This window comes from Neopsephotus bourkii, unplaced genomic scaffold (assembly GCF_033783945.1).
Source record: "Neopsephotus bourkii isolate Nb327-2 ecotype Australia unplaced genomic scaffold, CSIRO-AGI_Nbou_v1 NB_873, whole genome shotgun sequence".
Classification (NCBI taxonomy): Eukaryota; Metazoa; Chordata; class Aves; order Psittaciformes; family Psittacidae; genus Neopsephotus; species Neopsephotus bourkii.
In genome coordinates this window covers 2,063,067-2,086,756 of record NW_026901367.1, presented here as the reverse complement: position 1 = coordinate 2,086,756, position 23,690 = coordinate 2,063,067, and the positions used below count along the sequence as shown (strand labels likewise).

Here is a 23,690-nt window from a genome sequence, read left to right as displayed (position 1 = left end):
GCCAGGCAGTGGTGCCGGTGGTGGGTACAGGAACCTGAGCTGCAGAGTCCTGCCCCTGCTCATGGCTCCTCCATGGCTGGGAGACAGGCTCTTTCCAAGTGTATTTCTGTGGGAGCAACCTCACCTGCATCATTTCCTTGTCTGTCTTCCTGCTTCGCTGTCATTGCGTTAGGTTTATTAGTTTATCCCAAATAGGGATCCATAAGCACACGGATGTCTGAGCCTGTAGGTAATTGTTGAACATTATTCCATTTCCTGCCCTTGGTTGAAGAGGAAGCCATAAAGGCAGAGACCTTCTGTATTGATTTACAAGCAAAGCGGCTCCGGGCAGTCTGAGCTTGCTGTGTGCTTAGGAGGAGGGAGGAGATGGAGAGGCACGAGGGTAGCCTCAGAGGGCCTTATTTGGATTGCCAACCACCAGAACACTGTGTGGCTGATATGGTTGGAAAATAGCTTATATTTGAAGGAAAAAGGGTTCATTTGACTCAACACTGTCTCTTTGGTGAAGACATTGAACACATCCTAAATCTGTAAAGAATTCTTGATATACCAGAGGTAATATGAAATACAGCTTTCACATTCTTCTGTCCTTAACATTCTTTCTGCATGTTGCATTAAGTATGCTGAAAGCCACCTCAGATGTGTCTGCTCCTCACCTCATGTTCACTTTGGTGAACGCAAGACACAGCTATCCTGCCCCATGGAAGAGTTGTTACTCCAAAGGATACTTGGAGGGCAGGGACAAATAAGGGGTGTGTAAGCCTGGCTGGGGTTTTGATTTGTTTGTTGGTTGGTTTTGGGGTTTTGTTTATGTGGTTCATTGGTTTGGGGTTTTGAGGTTTGGTTTGGTTTGGTTTAAAGTAAGCCCCAGCCAAAGCCTTTTCTGTCCTTTCTGAGAGGCAAAGGGAGTCTGAGACCTCCATAGAGACCTTCTGACTCTTATGAACCTGGGCATTCTGACTTCACTATTGCTTTTTGTGGTGCTTCCAACAGCAGTCTGAAAGGGTTTCAGGTACATAGTCCAGGCTAAGATACTTAAAAGCAGCCACACTTGATCTAATTGTGCATCTTTTGAAGCAAAGCTGTGTTAAATAGAAGGTGGCAGCAGCTCATACAGACACAGGCAATTTCTAAACCAAAACCCCATGTTCAAGCTGCCAGAATGAGTTTTGGAAGGGAACAAGTTGCTTAAGGAATGGAGGAATTATGACTGGTTGCATTTATCCCAGTAGGAAAAGATGGCTTTTATGGCCAGCTGCCTACCAGTTCTTGATTACGCTGCAATTAAATAGCTGTTTACACTAGAATAAAGGGGATATAGCCAGCATTTGATTTTCCAAGTGGGTTGCTTTCAGCAGCTGTAGATTTTATACATAAAATGGGAGACGGTCACAAAACACCAATCCCAGCCTCTCCAAAAGGTAATTATAATCAAGAGCTAAATGGAGGAATATGTAATCATAGCCCAAAGCTGTGGTGGAAGCACTTAGGATCAGGTTTGGGTGAAACAGCTTGAGCACCAAGATGGATCATTATGATAATGGCCTGATCTCTGTCACTGTAGGTAAAAGGTGTTTAATATGTTCAAAAGTAAAAGATAACATTATTAGATAAGAGCTAATAGAATGTTTCTTGTCTTGAAAAGTATGTGAAACAGTCGAGAAATAGCATTTGATGTCCCAAGACAGCGTTTGAAAGGAAAAGAGATTTCTAACAGTAGGAGGATCTTTGGATTCCCCAATTTTCTTGTCTTTGAAGGCATTATCTCCATTTTTGACAAGTCATCTCTGCAGGTAGAGCAGTGGGTTTGATACAGGGGTTCCACAGTGGTGGCATTGTCACTTGTGTGAGAGGAAGAAGAATTGATGATGAAAATGGTCCCCTGTGCTCTGACATTTAACAACCTCTATTTGCACCCGTTTTGGCAGTGACAAATCTTTGCTATTTTGGAGCCCCTTGACCCCACAATCTCCTCTAAGAAATTTTCTCCTGGGGATGCACTGACTTTATCATAGAACAAACCTTTTCAGGCTTATATATATTTGCAATGACTTCAGGAAGGTGAAGCAGCAGCTCGCATGTCCCCATACAGGTGTTCAAAGGCTGATGCATTTCTCTCCTATACAAACCCCAGGTGAGACAGCTGCAGGAGGATGCTGCACGCCTTCAGGCTGCTTATGCTGGAGACAAAGCTGATGACATCCAGAAGAGGGAAAACGAGGTCCTGGAAGCATGGAAAGCATTGCTGGATGCCTGTGAGGGCCGCAGGGTGAGGCTGGTGGATACAGGAGACAAATTCCGCTTCTTCAGCATGGTTCGTGATCTCATGCTTTGGATGGAAGATGTTATCCGACAGATAGAAGCCCAGGAAAAGCCAAGGTATGTGAAGGATCTCTCCTCCATTAGAAGATAAGGCTGCAGGTCAGTTGAGGAATATTTCATAGAATCCCAGCCTGGTTTGTGTTGGAAGGGACCTTAAAGCTCATCCAGTTCCAACCCCTGCCACGGGCAGGGACACCTTCCACTGGAGCAGCTTGCTCCAAGCCCCAGCCTGGCCTTAAACACTGCCAGGGGCACTTCCTTGTGTAGCCTGTGCCAAGGCCTCACCACCCTCACCACAGTAAAGAATTTCTTCCTTATATTGAACCCAAATTTCCCCTGTTTAAGGTTTAACCCATAACTCCATGTCCTGTCACTATAGTCCCTGATGAAGAGTCCCTCCCCAGCATCCCTATAGGCCCCCTTCAGACACTGGAAGCTGCTCTGAGGTCTCCATGCAGCTTCTCTTCTCCAGGCTGAGCAGCCCCAGCTTTCTCAGCCTGTCTCCATGCAGCAATCCTGCTTCCTGAGCTACAGACACAGTCTAGGCACTGATCTCCTTGTTGAACAGTTGTGTGCTAGTTGTTTGTAAGTGTAACAACCGCTCAGTCTGCATTGCATGATTCTGAGCCCTGGATTGATCATTTCAGGGACGTTTCATCTGTTGAACTCCTCATGAACAATCACCAGGGAATCAAAGCAGAAATCGATGCCCGGAATGACAGCTTTACTACCTGCATCGAGCTCGGCAAATCTCTTCTGGCAAGGAAGCACTATGCATCAGAGGAGGTACCGTGCTTGCTGAACACCCAACCGTTGCAGTGAGCTGCCTGGGTTCAGCTGGAGAAACTGGTGTTGTGTAACCTACAGATGAATAAGCTGTTTGTAATTCACTCCAGGGACTGTTGCACTTACTTGCTGTTGTGACATTCGTGTGTGATTTAACTCTGTGAGTTCATGGTGGGTAGCAGGGATGGCACCTAAATTTGAAGTATCGTTTTCAGTCCAGGAAGTGCAAGGAAGCTGTTGCGTTCAGTTGTGCATAAAGGAAGCTCTGGGATGTCTGTGTTGGGGAAGATGTCTTCCCTGAGCAAGAGGAGAGGCCTTCTTCTTGTACAGGGCAACTGGAAGAGGCCTCCTAGGAGAGGGAGCAGGAGAAAGCTTATCTATAACAGGGAATATTAAGAGTCAAAAATCCAGGGAATATTAAGAGTCAAAGGCCTTGATTTATGTTCTGATTTGTCTAGGCCAGAGGATAGGGGCTTGACCTGTGTCTTTTCCTGCCTCCCTTTGATGGAGGGAGGAAATTAAATGTTAGATACTGCCCACTCAGGGAGGTGGTGCTGTCTGTGTCTGCATCACACACAGAGGATCCTGTGGGGAATCCTTGGGGAAGCATTTGCACAGGCACTGGGAGGCTTTGGGAGCCAGTATTCACCCTGAGAATAACCAGGGGTGTTTGCTGCGTGTCAGTGCTGTTAGCACAGGTACCTGCAGGCTTCCTGTAGCATCCTTGAGCAGCACATCTTGCATTACCTGCTAGAACAGGAACAGGAGATGAAAGACGTGATTGCACATTTAGATTTGTTTGCCTCTTACACTTTCTTTTATCAACTACTCCTAGCACAGTGGGTTTGAACAGACACCGGATGCTTATGCAAATGTGGTATTTCAATGCAAATGCCATATTTATTTATACTTAGAGGAGAAAAGCAGCTGTTGTCTGCATGGTTAAGTCACTTCCTGACAGCCCAGCACCATGTGTTTTGTCTTGTGTCAGTGTGGCTTGCACGGTGCGGTGGGTGAGCCTGTGCTTGGGTAATGGTCCTGCTCTCTCCTCTCCATCCAGATCAAGGAAAAGCTGCTGCAGCTGACAGAGAAGAGAAAAGAAATGATCGACAAATGGGAAGACAGATGGGAGTGGCTGAGACTGAGTAAGGATGTGCTTGGGTTTCTTGGGCAGGGCCGTGTCTTCCTCTCACTTCCCCATGTCTTCTTGAGTGTGGAAAATACCTGCAGGTCCTTGTTTTTCTAATAACAGTGCTGGAAGGTGTGTTTGCACTGTGATGGCAGCAAGATTCACACCTGGGGACTGTAAAATAGAGGAGAATTTGAAACCGAGAAACCTGCAGCACGGGCCTTGCTCTGTATGATCAAATTTGGAGCGAGGTGAAATAGATCTACTGTATTTTGCAAGTGTCACATTCCAACAGGGTTTCTACAAAGGAGGCACTACTGAAAAACAGGGAGAAGTAAAGCCCTGCTGCCTTATGCATATAGCATGTTATCTGTGTTATCCAAGAGCTTAGAATGTTGGTGAGCGCTTCACTGACAAAAGGTGTACTTTGAAACACTGCAGGGGTTTGCAGGCTTCACACCAGCAACAACAGCCCAGTTCCGATGCTCTTAACAAGATAATCCCCATCTGATGTACAGACTGGAGCCTTTGCAGCAGGCAGTTGTACGGTATCTCAAAACAGACAGTGGCATGTAGTCGTTTTGTGGGGTTCTGGGTTGCTTCTGAGCCTCAGGAGGCTTTAGGAAATGCAGTAACATGGGCAGTTGTTCCTTGGGTTGGGTGTTTTTACCATATTATTCATCAAAGGTGCTTCATCCTGTTCACAAAAGCAGTGGAAGTGTATTTTTCAGGTGTGAAGACAGAAAAGGAAGGGAACCTGGAACTGTAACACTGTAGTCAAGCATCAAGTCCAGAAATACCACTTGCTAAAGGGAACTACAGCCTGCAGTCTACTGTAGTCTGCTACAGCTCTTCTGCAGACAGGGCAGTGAGGAAGAGAATCAGCAGAGAGCAGACTTTGTACTCTGAAATTAGTAGGCTACAGCAGATTAGAACAAAAAGGAAACACTGAGCTTGCAAAGTCATAGCATCATAGAATAGCTTGGGTTGGAAGGGACCTTCAGAGGTCATCTAGTCCAACCCCCCTGCAATACAGTCTGTAGAAGGGAAGGTGGGACTTCACTATTAGTTTTCCTCAAAGCAAAGCCAACAGGATAAATTCCTGCCTTCAAAGTGATTGATTTCAGAGAGCTTGGTTAAGGACAGTACTTGTCCACGTGCATTTACTTTTGCCCTGAGCTGTGTTTAGGTATATGCAGAAGATGCCTCATGACTTCCTGTGCGGTTTGTGACCTGAACGGCGCTGACTCCTGTCTCTCTTGGCTCAGTTTTGGAGGTACACCAGTTCTCCAGAGACGCGAGCGTGGCTGAGGCCTGGCTGCTGGGGCAGGAGCCCTACCTCTCCAGTCGTGAAATAGGCCAGAGTGTTGATGAGGTGGAAAAACTCATCAAGCGGCACGAAGCCTTCGAGAAGTCCGCAGCTACCTGGGATGAGAGGTTTGCAGCGCTGGAGCGACTGACCACGGTGCGTGAGGGGGAGAGGAGCTTCCATGGCCATTCCCCTTTGGTTTGGTGCCAGCTGGTTGGTTGGAATAACCCCTGGCATCACCAACCTCATCTCAGTTCATTGATCAACCTCAGGCTGAAGGCTCATGTTCCCCACAATACTAAAACCCTCTTGGTTAATTTAAACTCAGCAACCTGAAAGGGAAAAGCTTAATGATAAATGACCTCAGCAGTCAGTAAAAGCTGTCTTGGACCCAGGAGTGCTGACCCAGAAGCATTTTGCTCCAGTCCCCTGCCGTGCAGGTAGTGCTGCTATAAAAAGGAAGGGGGATTCTGTGTGAAGAAGACTCAGATACAAACACTCAGCATGACTTTTGGTTAAGGTTGACAGTGTGAGGAGACAGGGATGGGGATGGGGGTTGACAGCAATGCCTGTTGTGTTTTGACTGCCCCAGTACAAGGCTGTATTGTCCCCTGGGAAGACATAAGAAGTGAAAAAGGCCCAAGCACTCAGAGCACAGCTGCAGTGTCAGTGATTAATGCCTGGAGAGCATGTTGCCATCTTTGGAGAAGAGTTCTACTTTAGACACCAGAATTGAAGTGATTTGATCTCTCACACACCCTGAGCATCACAGCTGCAGACAGAATGGGCTGGAGTTGCTCAGTGTCTTCAGAACCAGGCTGGTTTTATTTAGGTGGTTGATTTCTGAGATTTGGATTGTTTGTGTGCATGGGAGGCACACAAGAGGATGTCACTTCTCGGTGTTTTGATAGCTTGGGCTGCTTTCTTGTTTGTCTGGGTTCTAATAGAATGAATGAGAAAGGAACCACAGACAGTGGTGAGCTGCTGCCCAGGCACTCCACTCGATGTTAAAGGCTCTGATACTGTGGGCCTTTGCTGGCAAATTCAGTGCAACAGACTTCACATGGCTAATACTGTGCAAGACTGATGCCTTCAAATCTGATTCCACTTAACCTGAGTTTCATTCATGTTTCAGAAAAATCTGGAGTTATTTTTAGTTCCTAGAAATGCCCCAGAAAAATGAGCAGAGCTTTTAAATGCACCAAAACATTTCATTTCTCAGTTGGAACTGCTGGAAGTACGTCGACAACAGGAGGAAGAGGAGAGGAAGAGACAGCCTCCCACTCCAGAGCCCAGCCCAAAGGTTGCCGAGGATGCAGACTCCCAGCAGCAATGGTAAGCTGGGATGTGGGAAGCTGAACTGTGTTCTCAGACAGACTTCTCAGGCTGAGGATGTGTTGCAAAAGGAGAGCCTGGGGTTGTGTGGTTTTAGAATGTGACCCCCGTTAGAAGATGGGGTGGTTTATGGGGGACAAGGCTTTTCTCAGACACCTGAATTCACTCCTAAATGGAATGTTCCGTGTTTTCATTGTGATGCAGTGTTACAGCTGCTGAGGTGTACCAGGCCCTAGAGTAAGAAAGCTGTTTTTACAGCTTCTGTGTTATGGATTAAAGTTTATGAACCACCTTGGCTTTCCTCTTGGATGAGCATGAGTCACAAATAGATCTCAAGCCACGTCCATGGAATGTTAACATTTATAACATTACTTATGGGATAGGAGGAGGCTTATTTGTAAGGTAACTGTCAGGAAAGTCCATTCTGACCTCCTTTAACACTGAATTTATCCAGTTGAGCCTGAGGACTTGAAGAACTGGCTGGAATTTCCAAGGAGTGCCATAGTCAGGGGGGAAATGGCATTTTGGTGAAAGAGACGGGTGACTTTCAAGAACGCAATGCAATGTCTTTTCTTTCTTGTCTCTCCCAACAGGGATGGGACTAAAGGAGAACAAGTTTCCCAGAATGGTTTGCCGTCAGACCAGGAATCTCCACGGGTTAGTTACCGCTCCCAAACCTACCAAAACTACAAAAACTTTATTAGCAGACGGACAGCCAATGACCGATCGTGGTCTGGACTGTGACGTACAGAACCCTTTGCAGCAAAAGACACCTTTTTGTCAGTATGGTTTACTGGTACTGGTTTCATCTTTTGGCTTCAGATTTCCCTGCTGCTTTTCTCTTCCTTCCCATCAGTTGACTTTTATTGAATTAGCAGCCCCTTGGAGATATATTTGCTTCACTTTCCTCCGTGTTTCTTTGAATCTCCCCACTGACACTCAGTTGCTTTAAGGTGACACATTGATTTCATGTTATTTACTGTTGAGTTTTTCATGTCGCTAATAGTATTAAGATTTTCCAGCGAAAGCGTCCTTTATATGAGTAATTGAGATTTAATGAGATTACATCATAATGAAGAAGAGAACTAGAACCTGACAGGTATGACGCATCGAGTTATACTAACAGGTTTCAGCACGGCAACATTATTAAATCAGCTGCATTAGCAAGCGAGTTCTTTACAAGGCCAAAGATTACCCCTGCAAGTGAGCTCAGCAGGAGAGGCTGGGGGGGACGGGAGAGCTGTAACTATTGACAAATAAAAGCCTTATGGTTAGTTGTATAACATTCCATGCAGAATTGGACTCATTGACTGCAGAGAAAAATAAACGTGAAATAAACCGTGAAAAATTAGATTTATCTTGGTATTTAGTCCTCCTGAAGAGTTGTGGTCTTGCTGAATAGCTATTTTGGGGCCCTATTTTGCCTTGGTCCTGTCCAATTTACAGCAATTCAATTTACTGACACTAGGGAGGCAGAGGTATAAATGAGAGCAGGGTGCAGACCCCTATGGAGAGGTTGTGATGCTTTTCTTTAAAAACCAAATAAAACACATTGGTCTAAGATCCCAGCTCCTGATTTTCTATAGATGTATCATAGAATCATGTAGGCTAACTGGTCCATGCCTTACTCATTCCTTCTTGATAGGGGAGTCAGGATACATGCCAATAATCTTCATGTGCAGCCATACAAATGCCAGTACATATGTATATATAGTTAACACAACACAGTAGTTGAGCGCCTACCTCTCTGTTGCCTTTCTGCAAAGCCTCCTTGTTTCAGTTCATGCCTGGAGTGGTGAGAAAAACGACACTTCTTTTCCTTCTGTTTCTGAGGCTGTCTCTGAGGGGTGTTAAGTGCAGGAAAGGCGCCTGGCAGGCTCAGATCAGTGGGGTTTAGAGCTCTTGCCAGTACCGCAAAGGAAACGTGGGTCCCAGTGTAGGGCTCCAGGAGGAAATGCCTTTCAGTGTAAGTTTATCTTTCAGGTGGCCCAGCCCAGTTACTTTGGGTCTGCACACAGGCTCTGTCAGTGCTCTAGGATACTAAGCAATCCTGCCTTTCTCTTTAAATAAAGCCTTTTGGTTCATCTTTACTATTACATTATGAAGTGAGCTCTCTCATGTACCTTCTAATGTTTATGACATTATATAGAGTTGTAGCAAGGAACATGAGGTGGCCTGCAGATCATCATCAGCATCTTGGTTACCACAGCCTTACACATCCCCTGTTTGCTTCTTTCTCATGTTAGTTTTCATTTTATGACATGATACACATTTTCACGTTCATCTTCGCCATCTGCACTTCAGGCTTCCATAAGAGCTCTTTAGCTCAGTTCACTGAACCAAGTGTTGCAACACATCAGGTGTACACAGCCGTATATTTATTATGTATTACCTCTCATTTGAGGCACAAGATAATGCTGCTCTTGATCAGAATCTCAACTTCTGCCAACTAGCTGAGCAGTGCAGCTGAATTGTTCTGTATTGGCTGAGCTTGCAAAGGGAGGAAGGTGATGGAAAGGGTGTGCTTCGGTGATTGTACTTTTGCTGTAACTTGTCTTTCCACTTCATGATGCATGTGTTTTTTTCTTCCGTCAGGATAACCACATAGAGCTTCTTAATGCTTTTAAAAACTCCATGTAGATTTATGGAGATGATCTGGTGACTACCCACACCAGTGCTGGCTCTCTGTGCCTGTAAGAGTGTGACAGTTCTCAGAGTAGTATAGCTGTAGCTTCAGACTCCACCATCTGCGAAGCCTTCAGATGTATTCTGGCTATAAAGTAGTCTGTAAAGGTAATTTCTATAGATAGATACACTTTTTTCCTTGTGTTAGTACACTTATAGATGAAAATTATACTTTATGATGAAGAAAACCTCATTAAGTGATCGATTCAGGTCATCATTGTAGGCACTAGAAGTGTTAAGATTTCATCTCTTTATTATAGCCTGTGATACTGGCTCAAAACATTAAAATGGCACTTTTTAAAATGGCCAGAACAATAGGAAGGCTGTCATTTGTCTGCATCTGAAAACGGCAGATAGCATCTCTATTATTTAAGCTGTGGTGCAGAGACTTAACTTGATGAACTGAATATAATGTGGCACCGAGGGAATATCTCCAGTCATTGTCACCAGCTGTCTTGTTGCATGTTGTAGTCCCCATTTCAGTATCTCAAAAGTAGTCTCTAGCCACTAAAGCACTTGCAACTAACCTCTCAGTCACGATTAAGAAGCCTGTGTCCATGTTTGTGGTAACTGTTTTGTTGTAACAGTACAGTTTGCTATTAATGTTTGTCCTCCGTTGCGTTGTCTCTGCATGCCCAATGCACGTTTCCATTAAAGTTTGTTCAGCTCCTGTTTTATTCTCCATTTTTCATGACACATTCTTGCAGAGCTGTTTATGATCCAGATTTATTTTGCTTGTTTTCTGTTAATTGTAGATAACACATGAAAAGGAAATAAAACCCGAAAGAACCTCAGAAAAGCTTTTCATAGCCCTTTTACAATCAGGAGCGTTTTAAGTAGAAGTTACAGGTGTGATGATGTGATTAAAGTTGGCAGTTATCTTCTAAAAGCACAGGGTTGCAGATTGCAGTGCTGAATTACACGTTGTTTCCAATTCAATCATGTTCAGTAGCTGTGCAGTGCCTGCTGTTAGAAACTGGTTTGGTTTACTGAAGATTAGTAGCTACAGGCCCCCCAAATCAGTCGTATTTTCACATCTTGCTGGTATCACTACAGAAAACATGCTACTTTGAGCATCAGTTTAGGTAACAGCTACTTGTGGGTAGCTGATGCAAGTTGTTGAGATGAGTTACTGCGGTCTATGTAATTCCTTATTGCTGGGAACAAAGGGTTTGTGTATGTCAGAGGGGATCCAGCCAGTTGAAAAACAGAGTTTGAAGCTCAGGAGCTGTCACTGATCAGGAAGCTTTGGAAAGGGCTATCCTTGGACATGACCTGTTGGCCACCAGTGACCAGCACTGGTGATGACTGATCAGTTGAGCTTTATTGCTGAATCATTGGTTGGTTGTTTCACTCCTTATGTTATAGTAGCTGTGCTGGCAGTGTTTGGATGGTCTTCAGTTCATCTATTTATTTACCCTTTCTCCCCATCAATGCAGCATTTTTGTTATATTTGGATACAAATAGTGAGGTTTGATGGCTTAGATTCATCCTAATTGTGAAGAAGCTGTGTCATTCATTTTTGCTTCCACTGGATAACAGTGCAGGGCAGAGGTTCCCTCTTACAAACCTAGGCTACATGTCTGTAGGAACAGAGTAAAATAGCTATGACTGAAGCGGAATGTGAGCTGTGATTCTTTCCCTGTTTCAGTGGTGTAGTGTCTGTACTCTGGAGATTTAGATTGCTTAAAGGCAGTTAACCAACCCTTCCCATATTCATAGCAAGTTGGCACTTAGCTCTTCCTAGGTCAATACATGAGGTACAAAGGTGGGCAGTACAATGACATTTACTTGGCAGGTATGAGAAGTTCTAGCAAAGAGTGGCAAAATTTGGTTTGTTGCATAATAATTCGGCTGCTTTTGAATTGTCCAGGCCATGTGCAGAAGTGGGAATGTCTAATTATTGTGCCATTCACAAATACCTGCTTGTCTGCATAAAACCAGTCCAGAATGTTTGTAATCTACTAGAGCATTAGCAGCACTAAGCTTTAGTAACTTGCTAATAATCATAATAATGATAATACACACTGGTTGTGTAACTCCTGAGCTGCTGCCTATGGCTCTACATGTCAAAGTAATGGTACAAGAAAAACCAAAAAACTGGGACCAAGCTGCATTTCAAAAGCTTATAGCCATTAGGATTCCAATTTAAATGATTTTGGGATGAATGGCTCCTGAAGACGTCGACAGCTTGACCAGTCAGAGCTGCTGGAATCATGGCTGCTCTCTAGGCTATCTCGATCACAGTGCGACAGGCAACGCGATCAACAAAGCAAGTGATGGGCAAGGCCTTGGTTCTGTCTTTGTTTGGGGGTAAATAGCTGTGTGATGTTGTGTGACTGTGGTGGTTTTCAGTTCCTTTAACAACAATCCAAATCCACCTAATAACGCAAGTCTGAAACAGACCTTGATAAATTGACACGTGACCTCATTTCCCTTGTCTCTATAAGATCCAATATCCTAACTGGGATGGTGGAGATGAAATGCATGGTGTAATCTCTCTAATTCCTGCATGTTTTGATTTTGTTGTGTCCCGAGGGGAATGGGGAAAGGAGCTTTTCCAGAAACAAATGAATTGCATGGGTTTTTGTAAATGCTCCTGGGTAATTTTGACAGATTTTTCTGCTGGTTCCTAGCTTAATACCTTTTATGGACTTTTAATACCCCAGTAATGCCATAAATGTACTTAAGGTGGCTGATGTGTATAACTTCTACTGTTCCTCTAGGTTTGCAGAAAGTGTGATTGTTACTGTCCCAAACATTGGAGTACTTAGCAACAGAATTGAATGCTCTCATTTTAGGCATAACAATATACAAAAGAATACGAATTGACCAGCAGAGCAAACCACAGTAAAATTCACACTGATGTTTAGCTGCTCTTATTTTCCCATCTCTCCACCTATAAAATGGGTACTAATCCATTCCTACCTTCTAATTTCCTTGGCCTTCTGTGTCTCCATGGAGTGTGAGAAAGAACTTACTGGCCTGTGTCATTCTCCAGGCAAAGTTTATACACAGCCACGTTGTGCAGGGAAACAGATTAACTGCAAGATACCCCAGTGCTGGGAGGCTTTGAGCTGAACGTTTTCTTTACTGTTCCTTAGGTGGCAGAAACTGCAGACACAAACGAAATGGTCAATGGAGCTGCAGAACAAAGGACAAGTTCGAAAGAGTCTAGTCCTGTTCCATCTCCAACGGCAGACCGCAAAGCCAAGGCTGCCATTCAGGCCCAGACTGCTGCTACCCTACCAGCCAAAACACAGGAGATGCCTTCAGCTCAGATGGAGGGCTTCTTACATCGCAAACATGAATGGGAGACACACAGCAAGAAAGCCTCAAGCAGGTAAAGTCCTCGCTGCCTCATGTGAACTCACCAAGATGTAGGACAGTAAACGTGGTCCCTGCTGCTGTTGTCTTCTCACAGCTCCTAAAGACCTCTCAAGCTTCTGCTCCTGTTGTAGGAACTGTATTCGTGGTCAAATGGTATACTTGATGGAGGTCTAAAGATAGGTGGTGGAGAAAGCAGTGTTAGCCATATTTGGAAGGTGGAAAACTGAGGCATAAAGATACCCTGATTTTCCCACTTCACACAGTGGATTTGTGGCAGTAGTGGGATTTGAATCCAGAGCTCTCAAGAAAAGAAAAACACGTAGGTGTGAGACTAGAAATGTCCATATTCTCCTGACATTTTCTGTTTGCACATTAGCACTTTCCACCTACTCTGTAAGCTGTGCAGAAGAGAAAAGCGGGTGAAGATGGTTTGTGTGCCTTACTTGATTCCATTCCTAAGGACCCAATCCTGCCATTCTGAAACAGGCAAAACTGCTGAGGTTTCTGTCTGCACTGGAAAAGCAGACCGGGGTCGTTTCGGACCTGAGAGAGCTCTTGAAACCAGGTTTAATGGCTTGGCTGACAAGGAGAATGTTGGCTGGCAAGTGGTGAACCACACCAGTGTCTGAGGGGTTTGGCAGGGGGTAAAGGAGTGTGCAGACCACAGATATGTAGTGTGCTACCGTGATTTTTGTTCAACTTTAGCTGTTCACACCAGAGAACTACTCTGAGGCAGTGTCAGCCACCAATACTAACATGCAGGGACTCTTGTTTCTAGCAATCATTGATTCTTCAAGCTGTATTAGAGAATGAGGCAGATGCTGCCACCAAGAGCATTTGTCACAAGCCAGGATTTCACTCACATGCAATCCATTCATTGGTTTGCAGCACAAAGAGAATTCCTCCTACAATAAAGCAGAGTTATTGAAAGGTCACTCAGTGTCTCTCCTGACTATGGAAACTGCCCAGTCTGCCTAACAGTCCTCCCACTGTTGGGCTATGCTGATGTGCTGTCACAGGGAGCTCTGGAAATCTCTGTTCCCTCTGGCTCAAAGTCAGTGTTTTTGTCCTGAAACTGTGTTTTTGTGAGAGAATTTGCTGTCTGCTGTTGACAGGACAGTGCAGGCTGTATTCACGTCCTCACACTGAACCCATCCCCATTATCTTATAGAAGTAATTGTGTTTGGTTTCTCCACTTCTGCAAGTAAGGGCATTGGATTTATAAACACCTCTGTTGTTTTCTGTGTCTTGAAGATCATGGCATAATGTGTACTGTGTCATAAACAACCAAGAGATGGGCTTCTACAAGGATTCCAAAGCTGCTGCTTCTGGCATCCCCTACCACAATGAGATTCCTGTCAGCTTGAAGGAAGCGGTCTGTGAAATAGCGGTTGATTATAAGAAGAAAAAGCATGTGTTCAAGCTAAGGTAAACCCCCTGGAGCATCCTGCTGTTAGTGGTGGGTGTGATCACTGATTCATGGGAGGATGCAGCCAAAGAACCCATCAGGGATATTAACTGCAGTATCTGCCTTTGTTAACAAGCTCTTCACAATGCTAAAACATGATGTATTTATCCAGCACAAAACGGTATCAAAACAACCAGTGTGCTTTAGTTGTGTCTGCAACAAGACCAGATGCCTGAAGTCAGGAGCCTGCATTTACAATGCTGGGCTTTTCAGCTGCTCCTCTGGAGTTCATTGAAAAGAGCTTAATATTCGTGGTCCTGCTCTTCTCAGAATCAAGCCTCTTGTTTAACTTTTCATTGTGAACTTAGGATGCTACTGAAGACGTCTATCACATTTTCAGGTCTAGAACACGTAGTTACAATTTGAAGGATGTGAAGAACTTGTTGTTCAAAGGTTAAGAAAAAATAAGGCTTTTCCTTCTGGAATCCTCTAAAGAGGATAGAGTCCGTATCTGCAGAAGTTTGCTTTATAGCAAATATATAGGGAATATTTAGGGAAATGTAGCTGTCTTGAAGACAGGCCTGCAGCTGGGTGATTCATCCTGTAGGCTATTTTAAGCATCTCTGAGTTGATAATGTGAGGATTTGCTGTTCCACAAACAAAGGCAGAAAAATCAATTGCCCTTCTCTTCCCAGTACCCTGCCACCCACATCAGGCCTCTCAAGTAATGGCACATAGTGTGTTTCCTTTACTCATTCTCATTAGGAGAGTCCCCAGAGGGTTCACCAGCAAATGGTCATGGCAAATCTGCCTCTCCATGTTGAGAGGGGAATGTTGCAAACATCCAAGAGGCTCTCTTCTACAAAGGCTGTGGTCTTTACAGAGCTGATGTGCAGGCAGACCTCTCACAGGAAGGTCCAGTTTGATCTCTAGAGGGCATGATGTAAATACTGCTCTTTGGTTTTTAAAGAAGCAAGACATAAGGATATTCTTCCTATTGTCTGTCTGTCTACACTCTTAGTTTACAGTGTAATACTTAATTTCATTTCATAAAGAGAATTTAAAATGCTTTGGTTTAATGGGGAAAGATTCGGAAGCCTGCAACTCAGCTCCCACTCACCCGGCCTCCTCCTTGTTCACCTGATCTGGTGTTATTCAGTCTGGCTTTTAATTAATATGTACCTTCATATACACTGTTAAATGTCTCCCAGTTAAACCATCTGAGTAAAATCAGCACAGAAGGGAGACTCCAGCCTTCAGCAGGAGAAGAGGCAGCTACTCATAAATAATGCACACTAGAGTATCTTGAGTCATCACAAGTAGCTACAACAGCAGAGCAGCTGCAGAATTTTCTAGGTTCCTACAAAAAGCCACAAAAGCTCTGGGTGTTGTCTGTGACTTCTGTCCTCTGAAAGTATCCAGTGAACTTTTACACTGTCTTTGGCAAAAGAGATCTGCCTGAAACAGCAGTCATCAGCTGCAGAAGGTCACAACCCTGCCATGCCTCTTGACACAGTGGAGCACATCCATAACACTCACAGTGTGTGTGGCTGCCTCTGCGTCACAGCACAAGACACCAGACCAGGGGTAGCTGGGGTGTATTTGTGTACATGGAGGTGTTAGGACTGTCTTCTGAAGGCCCGTGTGTCTCAGTCTCATTGTGTACAGTAGCTAAACAAGCAGTAGTTGAAGCGATGTGACTACTACCAAGCTAAATTTGCGGTGGTTGTTTTCTTTGCAGGTTGACCGATGGCAATGAATACCTCTTCCAAGCCAAAGACGATGTAAGTTTGTTTTCCTTCTGATTTCTTACTGATGTGATATCTGTACTGTTGTGCAACTGGAAAAAAACAATTGCTGGGAGCTCAGGAACACGCTTTAATTTCCTGGTCTTCAGTCTTGTGTCTATGTGTGTGTAACGTGTAGATACAGAAGCCCCCGCTGGCACCACCAGGGCAGCAGGGATTCTTATCTAGATAAAAATGTCTAGATGTCTTCTGCAGGTGTGTAACCAGAGGAGTAAGTGCCAGGTGATGGGTTAGGGACTGAGTTTCCTTTCATTTCCCACTTCTCTCTATTCCCCTTCACAATGCTGAGCGAACTAGAGAGGGTGCGTGATTGTAACAGCTTTCTGCCTTTGGGCCTTCTTGAAGGAGGAGATGAACACGTGGATTCAGGCCATCACATCCGCTATCTCTTCTGACAAAATCGAAGTGTCCCCGACCACCCAGAGCACTCCAGCCTCCAGCCGTGCCCAGACCTTGCCTGCCAGCGTCACAATAACCAGCGAGTCCAGTCCTGGCAAGCGGGAGAAAGACAAGGAGAAAGACAAGGAGAAAAGATTCAGCCTTTTTGGTAAAAAGAAGTGAACTCCATCTCCACACACTGCACTTCTCTGACCGTTCCAGTGGAATTCCAGCATGCGAGCTCAGAACCAATACGTTACTCTCTGTGCCTCATGTTCCTCAATGTGATTGACATTTTTTTATTTATAGAGCGTTTTAAAATAAAAAGCCAACAAAAAAACCCAGAATCTAAAGTTCCAAATGTATGAGGTGCATTGGGCAGCTTCTGCAGGAGAGCGAGGACCAGGTTTTGGGGGTTTGTTTTTTTGGGGGGGGTGTTTTGTTTTGTTTTTGTTTTTGTTTTTTAAATGAAGTTAATGTAGATTAGATCTTAATATTTAAACTGTTCCTCAATTTTGTGAGGCTGTCTTGGAAAATAACCCACTCCTAGTGCTATTGGTATGCAAGGCAGCGGTGCTTTCGAATCTACTGTGCACATCAAAGCCCAATGTACAAACTCTCAAACGCGTTCACTCCCATCTAAGGTTGTTATGCTGAGTCTTGACTAGTGGAGCCTCCCATTCCAATTCTAACCTTTATTAAAATGATAGTGTATTACCTTTGCCGTAACAGAGTGCGGGTTTGCATTAACTTACAGACAAACCATTTCTACCCTGGCGTTGGTTATTAACACAACCTGAAGCTTTTCTGCATCAAGTACGACAGATGAGAATGTTGGTGTACAAGACACATGAGCAGGCTGATACCGTTTTAAATAATCTGTAATTTCCAATTCTTTTTTTTTTTTTTGCTGAAATACATTATATTGTATGTTTCAGATAATTCTAGTACAAAGTATAATAAGACTAGATGTATAATAAACCCTTAAAATCATTGATAAGTGTAAAAGTGAAACTGAAGCATTTACTGGAAAAGTAATGTTACTCAAATGGTTACTTGCTTGTCAGCTGCAGCACTGTGTGTTATAATTTTGCTACATTACTTGCTATTTGATACATAGTGTGCATTTCTCTGTCACTGTAACTATTGTAATGAAAAGATTTTCATCTTACTGCACAATCAGAAATTACATTTAATAGGAATGAACTTTCAATGACTGGGCCTGTAGTCGAGAGTAGTACTGGAACTGGCTTTCAGTTGTATCGAACTGTACCTCTAGACTTTTACCCTATCTGTTAAATATATGCGATGTCATTAAATGCTTTTAAAACTAAATATGCTGGTTAAGTTTCTTATTTCGTTTCTGACGATGTTAAATCATGATTTTGAAAGAGGATCAAAAATAAAGTTATTTTAAACTGTCATCTCTCCTGTGCACTGAAACTGTTGTCTTCATGTAATTCCTTTTTTGTGTGCTGAAGTTCATACTGAAATGGTTGTTTTCTCTCTTCCTGCTGTTCTTTCCCTTCCCTCTCCCTTCACCTCCTGCAAACTTTGTAATTTACCAAGGGCTTGTTGTCCTGCCGGTTTAATCTCAGTGGGGGTTTATGTCAGTTATTAAATACCTCCCTTAAGGGACAGCCTCAGCTGCACTGTGGTGGTGACGTGTGTTTAACACAGCGATGGTGATTCCAAAGCTCACCAGCTCCTCAGTGTTGTCAGCATTTCAAAGACCAGCATCTTTCCAGAATTATCTTTACCTTGGATGTGATCTAGGGAGTCACCTAAAAGGAATAGCTTCAGGAACCCCTCATACGCGTTAGGAGTTTCAAAACTAAACGTAAGGAACCTGGTGTTTAACTTTTTACCATTACTAAAATACACTCAAATATAATTATAGCTGGAAAACAGATAAACCACAAACTAATGTGTTTCCAAGTGATATTTTCCTGATCATGTGGCCATGTCTTGATTCTTTTCATGGACTATACTGTGTTTTCTTGTTTTCCAAAGGTTTTGGATATTAACCAATTCAGGCACGTGAGTTTTTACTCCTATAGTATTACCCTGTTCCAGTCTAGTTAGTAATATGTAGGAAAACACCATTAGTCTTGTAAATGTAAAGTTTAATACAATATAAAAACCTGAGGTTTATCAGTAGAAGAGCAAATGAAACATGCTTCTTGGTTGATTAAAGCACCCAAAAATGTTGATGCCTTACCATATTTGTCACTTCAACTTATTACAACATGTAGTTTAACAGATTGAACTTGGTTACCCCTTGTGTTTAATTGTGTAATGCCTTGGTTGAACATGCCTTCAGAGTTGTTCTTGTTTGCCTTGCCTCTCACTGCAAGTTATCCCCAAAAATGACTTCATTAAAACCCCTTCTGCTTAGGAACTGACTCTAGGTTGCTGAGGAACAGGAGTGAACTCTAATAAGCCTTCCCTGTTTTCCCCATTGGCCTGTAAGGGTGCGGTTTCCATGCAGAGATTGGTGGGTCAGGAAGAACTTTATCGGATTGAGCCAAGTCAGGAGGGTCAGGTCAGTGCACACACCCACTCAGGGGTGTGCTTGTTTCAGGAGGAGTGAGAGAATCTGAATTTCCCTTGGGTTACGTGAAGGGACTGCTGGAAAGTATCAGAGGAGGAAGAAAGGCTCTCTGGATGATGGGAACAGGACTGGAACTGGAGCAGGTTATCACTGCCACCAGTGTTAACTCTTGCAGAGGTACTGTTGCATTGCACCACTAAATGTGATTAGACCTCCCAGTGGAAGAAACGCTGTGTTCTTCCTGGTTACCACAGTGAAGAAGGAGTTTGACACTGTATTTCAGGTTCCTTTGTTGGCTGGTTTTGAAAGCTAACCCATGTTTAATATGTTTATGTTTTCTCTGGAGATGCATAGTAGAGAACCTTAACAGTTTCAAAGAAAAGTAACGAAGGGCAACCACTTTTCAGCTGTGTTGCTATCATTGTTATGAAGAAGAGAAATCATCCTCTGGTCAGGTCAATCTGTCTTTTTGTCTTGGTGGGAGGCCTTGGATTGTGTGTTCTAAACTGAGGGAAAATACCAGAGCGCTGCACCTGAAGGGGCCTTTCCATATCTACACAAATAAAGCACAACTGGGGGAAAGAATCCAAACCTCATTAGCCAAAGGAATTAAGCATGTGTTGAGTGGGAGGGTTTTCTTTTAGATTGATGCAAATAATCTGTTAATCCATCTGTTCTGCATAGAGGATATGTTCCATTGTAGGGTTGTACTCTGCATGAGGAAGATCAATGGTAAAGCATGAATAATCTCTGTTCTGGTGAAATACTGGTTTAGGTGGGTTTTCACTTCTCGTTGTTCTGGTTTTTATGATTGAGTTCTCAGATAATGGATTTTAATTATGGAGAGTCTTTAAGAATATACTTTTGTAATAAATAACTTGTAGGTATGATGCAGTTTTGCTCTTTTTGGTGGCTATTTGGGGTTTGTTTCTACCTTAACTAATCTGAATAAATATAGAAACTTAAATCGCAATGATTTTGGACAAACATTAGTCCTTTTCGTTAAGAAAAAAACACTTCAGAAAATCAGGTTGTGCTAAATGACTGACAATGTTAAGAATTAAGTTAGTGGGAAAAGCAGAATTCAGCTCTTCGACACTACAGCTCCACCTGTGGACAGAACAACCGAGGCCACATCCTGACAAGGGGAGGAATGGGAGATCTTGCCAGCAGAAGTGGAGGGATTTGGCTTGTTTCTCTGTGTCCTGCTACGGAGAAGGTGTGTTCTGAGGCCAAGCAGAGCACAGCTGAGGTAAGAAAGCACTATGTTCTCAATGCATTGGGATCAGAACTGTCCCCACAGCTACAGGTGTGCAGGGCTGAGTTAAGAAGTCAGTATTCAGCACTTGAGACTAATTTATTCCTTCCTTCCTGCTGGATGTAATTCATTCCCTGTTGTCAAACATTTTTCTCTAGCCTTGTGACAGCAATTCACTGAATATTCTGGTTCTGGTAGAGCACTGGATTTTATTTCAAAGGATTTTAAACAAGACTATGGTACAAATCAAGCGAGACATAAAGCAAACCCACAATGCAGTACTGGAAATGCTCTAGCAGGCAGGACAGCTAGTCAGAATAAAGAGAAATGTATTACAACATGGAGCAATTAAATGCAAAGAGGGTAGGTTTTATGGGGTTTACTTGTAATTCAGCTTGTACCCTTTGTTGCTGTGCATTCTGACAACAGCCTGTCGGGGTGAGATGTCTTCTAGGATGTGCGAATGCTATGGAAGCGGATGTGGATGAGTTGGGTGGGTGAGTGACTGTGTAGCGAGGCAGCAGAACGGCTCCAGCAAGCCCACGTGGTCACATCTGCAGTGTGTCATAATGCAGCACACGCGGCATGCACAGGGAGCTGCCTGTGCTGAGCCACCTGCAGCAGGGGCCCACGGCAGAGCAGCAGGAGACCTGGAATGGTCTGCTTGGTAATAAAATACTGACCTATTCCATGAAGGATGAAATAAGGGATTTTGTGCCTAAGTGTGTAATGAATTCTCCCTTGCTCCTGAAGCTCTGCATGCTGATTAGCCTGGTGATGGTGAACATCACACCTACAGTTCAATTACTTGTGTTGTTCTGTGTTTGAAGTATCATTTACTCTGTGTACCGAACTAATGCACTGCACAGAATAATCTTAGGTGCGATGCTGTGGTGGTTGATTATGTTATAATAGTAGAAATTATCTGGTCCCAAAGTGAATTTTTACTAGCTTGTTATTAGTATCACTATTCCTCTATTCCCACACCCAGCTGAGAAAAGAATTCCCCTTGTTGACAGTGCAAATGTTATCCATGAGAGGTCACTCTGTGCAAAGCGATGCTGAGCTGCATCAGATCCGCTGTGGCCTGAACAGTATCAAGTGCATTTATAGTGTACCATATTTTGCATTCAAGAGAATTAAGAGCTTGGACAAAAATTTGCTTAATTTGGAAAAGTCAGATTTTAAAGGAGTTATGTAAACTTGTGGCAAGATTTAGACCTGTCTCGGGTGAATCATCATAGGAAGGAAGCTGAGTCAAGCATGGCAGCCAGCATATGGAGAGGCAAGGAACACCACCATCCTTGCTGTGGCAGAAAAAGTGATGAATTTCTGTGGGAAGATCAAGATCTCTGCTGTGGTGATAGTAAGTTTTAGCTGATTACTGAAATTCCATGAAAAGATGACAGAAAGAGCCCTGTGTGTGTCTGGAAAAAGGCAGGAGTAACCTGTTGGAGATGAGGTCTCCTGTTGGGCCTGGGGTATCCTTGGGGCAGGAGGTTGTGTTGCAATGCAGAGGCTCTATGGGATCAACCAGGCTGCTTCGGAGACTGGTTCCATGCTGTGACTCTGAACCTCCAGACTCTGAGCAGGGATGAGCACAGGAGACCAAGACCAAGGTTTTTATCATTCTGCTGCCCATGACAGTCCTGGACTGCACTCAGAAATGCAGTAAAACAATATGCATTAGGGTTGGTCAGAAGGACTTTCTGCCCAGGCTGGGATTTGAAAGAATACTGTACGCCTGATTTTTACAAATGCTTTGCATTTGAAGATGGAGAAGACTCAATTTTTTTCTTTTACCTCATTTCCCTAACATTATTTCTGGCCAGACCCTAGCATTTCATCAATGCAAATCAGTATTTCCACCCACAAGGACTAAAAGCTTAGAGCCAATTCCCCTGTTATTATTTTGTACTTAGATAGTAAAAACCACTGAGAGGCATCAGTCAGGATTGGATTAATGTAATGCCAGGCAACAGACAAACAGAACTAGATCACAGTTCCTGCTTCTGATCCCTGCCCCCAAGTTCTTATACATTTTACATAATTACAGCTCAAATAAGAGGTACAAAATAGGAAATGCCAATTAATATGCCATCTCTGTGCATCTGCTGTATATTCATCCATTAAAATATGAGTTATAAGTGGTATTTTGTGTAACAAAGAGGTAGAACATAATACAGATGTTTCGGAGGGGGGGTAAATCTCAGTGTTCATTGTTAATCACAGCTCTTGCATATGTATGGAGTGGGCAGGATATATCACCGAGGATTGGAGTTAATTTGAGATGCGGTGCTTTTTGGCATCTTCTAAAGAAGGCACGCTTCAAAACAAACAAGATAACTAAACAACAGCAAAATAACCACGAGTAGCCCCAAACCCCTTAGAACCCCAGAGTGTGGGAGCTGTCATTCAAGTGCTGCTTGTACAAAGTGCTCTATTAGATTGGTTTTATATCTAAAAGAAGTAAATGTAGTGAAATATATGTTCTAGGCTAGGCTAATCGGGTCCCTGCCCCAAGGAGGAGGAAAAAATGATCGTGCTATTGCAAATTGTTATCTGTGTTCTGAAATATATCCTAAAGCATTGGTTTTTGTGTGGTATTTATGTTGTACTGACAATGGACGGCAGGCTGCAGTATTGAGGAGCATTTTTAGCGACATAACGGCTCCTAATAGGGAAGTAGTAATGCCGTTTGGTTTTCAATGGGGAAAACAACTTGCCATGAAAGGTAATTCACAAAATCCTTGACTACAGATAATAGGAAAATGGGTGAAGCTGACCTTGGGGTTGCACATGTTTAAGGCTTTTTTCTTTAAGGTCTTTTTGGGTGTTGATCCATGGCTAGCATACTTCACTGCTGCAATTATGATCATTATTTATACCAAAGCATTTTTTCCAACATTGGGGATGTATTTTCAGTTAAATGATGCCTATTATTTAGAGCCTCCACACTTTATACTGAGTACCACAAATGAGACAAAGAATACACAGAGGTTTTACTGACGGATGAAGTACAAATTTCAACATGAACCCTTGCTCGCAGCAAGATGGCAAGCAAACCTCAAACTAGGTTTTGTCCTTGTTGAGTAGGACAGGTTTGTCATAGGTATTATTGTTTTCATGAGAATTATGTAATATAACAAACAAAATCATTCAAAGAAAGCTAAGATCACACGGAAGTTATTCCATGGACTAATACTGGGATAACAAAGGATGAAGAATTCAGAATTCATTGAAAGTCTTATTAGATATCCACACCTGCTTGTTGGTGAAACAACTTTCTATGTTCTTATGTTTCAGAACAGGCAAAAATCAGTGGGGTTTAGCAGTTTTGCCATGGTTTAACCCCAGCTGCTCCCCTCTCGTGTGGGAGTTTATGGTA

At 43.4% G+C, this 23,690-nt stretch overlaps 1 protein-coding gene across 3 annotated transcripts in view; it reads left to right on the top strand.

Moving 5' to 3' along the window:
- SPTBN1 (spectrin beta, non-erythrocytic 1) overlaps positions 1–17,914 on the top strand; it is a 138,619-nt gene extending 120,705 nt beyond the window's left edge. For all 3 annotated transcript variants that reach the window (XM_061356850.1, XM_061356852.1, XM_061356853.1), the window contains 10 exons: positions 2,135–2,379; positions 2,970–3,108; positions 4,169–4,253; positions 5,506–5,702; positions 6,769–6,881; positions 7,475–7,538; positions 12,671–12,909; positions 14,151–14,324; positions 16,046–16,088; positions 16,458–17,914. In XM_061356850.1, coding sequence (XP_061212834.1) covers positions 2,135–2,379; positions 2,970–3,108; positions 4,169–4,253; positions 5,506–5,702; positions 6,769–6,881; positions 7,475–7,538; positions 12,671–12,909; positions 14,151–14,324; positions 16,046–16,088; positions 16,458–16,673 — 1,515 coding nt within the window. In that variant the 3' untranslated portion in view covers positions 16,674–17,914. The remainder of the gene's footprint in view (positions 1–2,134; positions 2,380–2,969; positions 3,109–4,168; positions 4,254–5,505; positions 5,703–6,768; positions 6,882–7,474; positions 7,539–12,670; positions 12,910–14,150; positions 14,325–16,045; positions 16,089–16,457) is intronic.
- The last annotated feature ends 5,776 nt before the right edge of the window (positions 17,915–23,690 follow it).